Here is a 6,935-nt window from a genome sequence, read left to right on the forward strand (position 1 = left end):
TGTGCAATATTTATCATTGTGTCTGTACAAATAACACAGGAAACAGCACCACAGAGGTTTGCACCTTCTCCATCTTCAGTACTTAACCTTGCTTTCATACAGGGGTAAAACAGTTAACACATGCGTTTTATTGGAGCAATGCAAATGAGGTTACAGCAAGAAAATCAAGAACACAGACACTGAAAGTGTCAGTGTATGACAGTTAAAACTTTTATGCCTTACATACAATACTTTCAGCCTTACCAGACCATCTTTCACATTGCTCCTTCCTCCACATATCATTTTCTAATCTGATAATTCATAGGAAAAAATGTTACACTATAACAATTATTAAAGATGACTGGCATGGGTTTTAAAAGTGATCACTCTGAAAGAAGTATCACCTCAAAGGAATTTCACATCCTATACATCTCACAACAGAGCTTGTCAATACTTGCATAATTTTAGTACGTCGGTTAGTTAGCAAGATTACTTTAGGTTGCCAAGCCTGAAAAGTGCCACACAGGTCAAATTCTAGTTGCCATCCAAGTATTTTCTGTTTGGTGTTTTTAGCTTCCTCCCAACACAGAAGTGCAATGTAGTCACAGTTATGGCGTGCGGATAGATGACGGACAGCCTTTGCAGCTTGCTGACTACAGAAATCAGTTTCCAGCATCTGGACAGAGGGTGAGGGAAGATAAAAAAATTATTTCTTTTCACGCAACACTCAAAGGCAAAAGAACATTTTTCAGATTGTAAATACACATTTGCACAACTCCCTTTCTCACTTATCAGCATATTAGCCTATGCATTTTTCTCTCACAAGTGATACAGCTATTAGATACCTTAGATAGCAGGGTTAGCTTACTGCTTTTTACTGTTAGTGTCTCTGCTTAGTAAGCTACTAAGCAGAAACAAACTGGTTACCAGAACCACTGAGATTCATCATAGCTTTTATAAAACAAGTTGCAAATGTTTGCCTAGTGAGTCCAACAGGTCCAAACAAGTTTGAAGTTTAAAATTGTTAGATACCTCTTCCTACATTTTGAATTGACAAGATTCTAAAAACTGCAAACCATAGTGCAATCCAAATACCATTCTTCCAAGTCCAAACCTTTATTGCAGTAATCTGCATCTCTTTCAGGAAGCACATGAAAGTTTAAAGAAAAAACTAAACAGGGGGGTGTGGGGGGTGAAAGAGAATGGAGCTGTTTGTAAAACCAGGAAGTCTCTTCAATTCACATAATTTGATACAGCACGCATGTATACCATAGCTTTATTTGGGTACCTCTCCCTGTAATTATTTAAGCAATGCTGCATTTCTTACAGTACTGCAGCAACTCCCAAGGAAGGCCAGTCACAGGAGGGTAAAAAAATAATAAATTTATTAGTTTGATCTGGTTTTAAGGTCTTCATTTGCATGCTCACCATGGTGAGGTTTTTAATACTGATGAACTCCAATTCCTATGTTTTGGGTAGACTGACGTAAAGACACTGTTGCTGGGTATTTAAAATGCACACGCAACTGCAGGCAGAATTAAAGTTAACAAAATAGCTTTAGTAAATTTGTTGCTCTTTCATGATAATCTCTACCACCTCTTGAAATTTCACGGCTGGATGATTACTTAACACATCTGTAGGTAGCCTGCATCTGAACAATGCAAGTATCACTTCAAATTTCTATGATGGAAAAAAAGTATATGCAATGCAACATACAGAATGATCAAGAGCTCAGTCTTCCATGCTCTGTGCTAATGACAACATCTGATCCACAGGTCTCACAGGACTGTTTTGGTACAAAAGCCTAAGGTAAGCCAACTTCAACAGCCATGAACGTGTTGAAGAAATCATGTACAAGCAAGACAAATAAGGGTGATGCTGTCAGCATTCACAATCCCAAGTTTCTCTTTTCTTTATTCTCCCCAGGTTTAAATCAAAACAAACCAAAGAATGGAACAGAACTCAAATATTTTGGCAAAATGAGAGAGGACTGTTTATTACTTTTTCTGCAAAGGTACTATGAAATGCCAGAAAACTAGAAAGTGCATTTTTATTTCAAGCCAGGCAAACCATTATCCATTTTCCTTGTTTCCAACAACTCTAGGCTTTATGTCAAGCCGCGTTTAAACCTGCTGTATGAGTTTCTATCAAAAATTTCATTTACACAACTTATTTACTTTCTTCAAGATACTTTTCTTACATCACTTTCTTATTCAAATGATATTTTTATTCCAGTTACTGTCAGAACTATTATAAGGTAATGAAGACTGCTAAATAATTTACAAGGGAATATAGTGGCGATTAAAGTTTTGAGTATTTGCATCTTCACTGAGCTTTCTCAAAAGGCAGGTTGGCCTAGGAACTTCAGGTTCCATTCATTCAAACACACCTCTGTTAATAAAAACTCATCTGTTCATTTATTCACCTTGTTTGCTGCATGACTGCAGCTAAGTAAGAGGAAATAAAAGAATTCTTCCCTAAGAAGGGAGGAAACACCTTGATATTGCAAAATGGAATTTTGCTTATTCCAAATTAAAATTTCATCATTGCTTAGCTCAAGTATTTAATCACAATGTGGGTTCCCATACAAGCACAAGAAATTTTAAAGTCAGAGGTGTTTTTAATATTCACTGCTTTCTGAGCTTTGAGCCTCAGGGTTCACATTTGCAACTGCATTCATATGCAAACGTAACAGTGAGAAACCTACCTAAAAGGTAAAGGAGGAATGGAAGCGGATGGGATTTACAAGAGAATATTGCAACCAACCCTAGAAAATTCAGTTTAAAAAGATGTTTAAAACACCACTGAACTAAACCATACAACAATTATCCCGAGATTTGCTTACTCTTATGGTTTTATGGCAATGCTTCACAGTGGAATAATCCTGGTATCTCAAAGCGATGCTGAAGTGAAAGCCTTGGCTCTTTTAAATAATCGCATTCAATTTTTAAAGCAAAAGCCCTGCCAAACATTTCACAATGTTTTACCATCCACTGGTATTGTCCCACAAAAGTAGATAAAAACGATGAGATCCTTAGTTTTCTTTACCTTTTTTTTTTTTTTTTTTAAGGAAAAACTAGAGTAGAGCTTAACATTAACATGTGGCTTTGAAAGCATGTCTGTTTGGAAAAATCCCCGTATATTTAAACATTTCTTACGTAATTAGCCTAAGGGCAATTGTTCTATTTCATACATATGTATGGGGGACCAAACACTTGACACTTTCTTTTTAAAATAAATACAAGAGAAGTTACATATACCTCAACACTTTCTGAACTAGCACATTGACATCATCATCTCCCCGTAAGGCCTTAAGAAAATTAAGATAGATGAATATAAGATAATTTCAAGATCTGTGTCTTTGTTTCCTTCTATAAAGTAAATCATGTATCAGTGTCTGTAAGCACAAGGATAATTTTAAGAGTGCAGAAACCTAAACCTGAATTTCAGTACACTTTGTGTTCTTGCAAAAAGCACGGAAATCAAATTCAAACATTTTATCTATCCAAATAGAGTATCGACCACTCAACCTAAACTTATGGTTTACCATGATAACATGTCTTTCTACCATGATAACCAGTAAGTTAATATGACTTCGCTGTCTAACACAGCCTGCCATTCTAGATGTATGAAAAAAGAACACTATGTGAAAATAAAAGCACATATTCATCACATACCTGTAGAACTCATGGCAACAAGCTTGTATATAAATGGGGTGAGGTTTATTTTAAATACAGTCCAATGAACTTTCTCATAATGTTAGGGCTTTTTGTTTGGTTGGTTGGTTTGTTGTTATTTTTTTGGTTTTGTTTTTGTTTTTTTAAGAAGCTGTGTTGTTTTTCTAAGTTCTTCCTATGCCAATGACCTGTTCACTGCATTTGCTATTACTGGACCCTTCACTGGAAAGGCACACACAAGTAGACAGACATGGGATCATCTACCCTACACGCGCTGCCCTGTGACAATTAAACACTGATCCCAAGCTTTGAAATTGGCAAGATGAACACTAGAAATGGATTCTGCCATACTGCTATGCTAAAAGGCAATTGGATTCCCCCTTAAAAGAAAGGGGACAGGTGATGAAAAGGCCTTGCACGTAAAAGAAGCTTTGAAAAACGGAAAGCGCTGAAAAAACAAGGCATGACAAGGCTTGAGGTCGGAGGAGATCACTGCACAGCATTCAAGAATCAAGGTTCAAGCAGGCAGCGCTTCACCTGCAGCGCTCCGCTCGCGTCCCCGGATATGACTTCCAGCTCCAACGGCGATGCCCAGGCAGCGAACTTCACCGCTGCACGACTGACGAAACACGAGAGTTTCTCTCGCTTCTTAAATCGTGTTGTTGAAGTAAAACCGAACACACAATACACAGCGAGCCCTTCACTGCCAACACAATGCAAACTCCCGTGCTGCAGCCCACCACGTCCGCCGCCGCGCTGCCGGCCCCGCGCCCCACGCTGCCGCAGCTGCCCCGGCGCCGGCAGCCCGGCCCGCACCACGCCCGGGAGGGCGCCAAGCCGAGGGCTGGGAGCTGCCCGGCTCCACAGCCCCCTCAGATACGTATGAAACAGCCAAACGCACCGTTCCCAAGATCCAACTCCCTCTCCCGGCTTCGGGCGCCCCAGAGCGGGCGGAAAGGCAACGCGGGGCATTTCGAGGGGTAGAAGCCGCGCCCGCCCCTATCCCTTGCCCCGCCGCGCTCAGCGGCAGCGCCCCCCCGCCGGCCCGCACCCACCTGCCCAGGTCCTCGCCCGTCTCGTAGTGCTCCTCCAGGTTCTCCTGCCTGAACACCGTCATGGTCGCCGCCCGCTTCAGCCCCTGCTCGGCGCCCTCATCACCAGCGCCCCGGAGCCGCCGGGGCCGCCCCGCGCTCGACTGCGCGACCTGCGGAGGAGCGCGGCCGTGAACGCCCCTGCCCACGCCGGGCAGCTCCGCCCGCCGCCGGGGCCGCCCCCGCCCCTGCCCACCCCGAGGGAAGCGGCACCCGCGGGCCGGGGGCGCCTCCCTGCCCCTGCCCGGGCGGCGGGAGAAGAAAGCGGCGCCCCGCGCCCCCGCCCCTTCCGCGGAAGCCGCACCGCCGCCCAGCCGGCCGCCGGCGCCCAGCCGGCCGCCCGCCGCATTCCTCCGCGGCTCCGTTGCCCAGTCAACCGGGACGTGCCGCCGGGCCTGCGGCGGGAACCCCCGGGCATCCCCGCACCTGACCCCGGCCGAGGGCGGGAGGGCGAGGCGGGGGTTCCCCTCCCCGCCGCCGGGCAGGGGCTGCCGGTGCCGGGTGCCGGCCTCCGCGCCTCCCGCTCGCCCCTCACCCGTCGCCGCCGCTGCTCCTGCCGCGGCGCCCCGGCCGCTCCGCGACCTGTGAGGCGGCGACAGCCCCGCGGCCGCTCCCGGCCGGCGCGCAGGCACGGCGCGACGCCGCCGCGCGGGGCGACGCCGCCCGGCCAATGAGAAGCCGCCCCCCGCCCCTCGCCCCTCGCCGCGGCCTGCCCGCCCCTGCCCCGCCGCCGTGCGCCGCGGCCAGGTGCGGCCCGGCGGGGGGAGCCCGCGGCGGCGTGGCCCTGCCGCCCCCCCGCCCGGCGCGGGCCTGCCAGCGCCTCCCGGCGCGGCCATTGTGTGCGCCGCCGCCGCCCGCGCCCCCGCCCCCGCCCCGCTCGGCGGCCGCGCCTCCGCCGCGGGCAGCGTGCGGTGGGGCTGGGGGCAGCCGGGAGGCGGTGGGCCCCGGCCTCCTCCCGCCCGCCGCCGCGCCCTGCGCTGTCAGGAAAGCGGTCCCCGCGGGACAGGGCGGGGCCGGGGGGGTCACCGTCCCGCGGGACCGCCATGGTCCGCCACCGCCCGGCACCGGCACCGGCACCGGCCCCGGCACACACCCCGCGCCCGCTGTGGCGGGAGCTGCCCGGGGCCGCGCCGGCGGCGAGGGCAGGTGGGCGGCCGCAGCCCGCCCGGGGCGCACCGGGGGTCCCGGCCCGCACACACCGAGCCCGCCGCAGGGCGGGGGCCGTGGCGCCGCCGTGGCTCCCGGGCGCTTCGCACAGTGGGCGTTTCGGTGCGGTCTGCAGGTGCCGTTTGATCACCAGGCTCGAACAATGGGCGTTTTTAAAATACAAAATCGTGGAACGGTCTCTGCAGAGTGTTGCACCTTGTATTTTGTGTTCGCCAACACTCCCTGCGTTCGCGCGTGCTGGTGCTGCTCACGTTCAGCTTCCCCAGTGTGCAATGGCTCCTGTAGTGTGTTGGTCCCACCACGCCAAGTCAGAATTTTGACCGGTGTTTGCATTTTTGCACAAGATTTTTCCTCATTGCTCTATTTTCCTTCCATTCATGTTGTTCAGCCTTGCGCCAGTACATGATGTCGGGTAACTGAACAGCTTTTAACTTCCAGCTGAACTCTCGAGGTCTCTCAGAAAGAGAATTACTCATCAAAGGTGAAAAAAAGTTCAGCGCGGCCATATGATTTTACACTTACTTGATTTAGCACTTGAGAGAGCCTGGCCTCCTCCAGGTACAAGGCAACAAGTACAGAAGCCCTGAAATTTTCTGAGTGAGTCACAGTGTGACCTTGGGCAAGCGTCAAAAATTTTTGTGCCTACACTGATGTCATCTGTAAAATGAAGGGAGGGCACTTGAATGGATCGCTGGATGGCAAGTTACATAAAGCCATCTTCAAAGAGGGCAGCACAGTGGTGTCTCCTCAGACTGAGTTACATTCAGAACTATGCACCCTTCGCTGTTTGATTTATAGCCAGACATGCAGGAAGAAGTATGATGCTCTGCCTTGACTTCAGCCTGTTTTCTACATATTTATCTCCAACAGGTTTTCAAAGTCATGACTTGCATGCTTCAGGTTGTCAGAACTTCAACAGTGCTCAAGGTTTCTAACAAACACTGGATACAGGTTCAAAAGTTCATTTTGGTTTTAGAGATTCTTCCTTTGCTGGAAATGAGGACAATCACTGGAGCCAGCC

General features: G+C 49.1%; 1 protein-coding gene across 4 annotated transcripts in view; it reads right to left on the reverse strand.

Annotated features, from left to right (window-relative positions):
* Nucleotides 1–6,674, reverse strand: part of DAPK1 (death associated protein kinase 1) — a 95,167-nt gene extending 88,493 nt beyond the window's left edge. The window contains exons 1-2 of one of the 4 annotated variants that reach the window (XM_056323945.1): nt 6,437–6,674; nt 4,712–4,860 (exon numbers count right to left, since the gene is read on the reverse strand). In XM_056323945.1, the coding sequence (XP_056179920.1) occupies nt 4,712–4,773 (62 nt within the window). In that variant the 5' untranslated portion in view covers nt 4,774–4,860; nt 6,437–6,674. Of the gene's footprint in view, nt 1–4,711; nt 4,861–5,282; nt 5,433–6,109 lie in introns of those variants that run through there. The other 3 variants (XM_056323944.1, XM_056323943.1, XM_056323946.1) reach the window with 3 other exon arrangements.
* Between the last annotated feature and the right edge of the window lie 261 nt (nt 6,675–6,935).

Source organism: Falco biarmicus, chromosome Z, assembly GCF_023638135.1.
Source record: "Falco biarmicus isolate bFalBia1 chromosome Z, bFalBia1.pri, whole genome shotgun sequence".
Classification (NCBI taxonomy): Eukaryota; Metazoa; Chordata; class Aves; order Falconiformes; family Falconidae; genus Falco; species Falco biarmicus.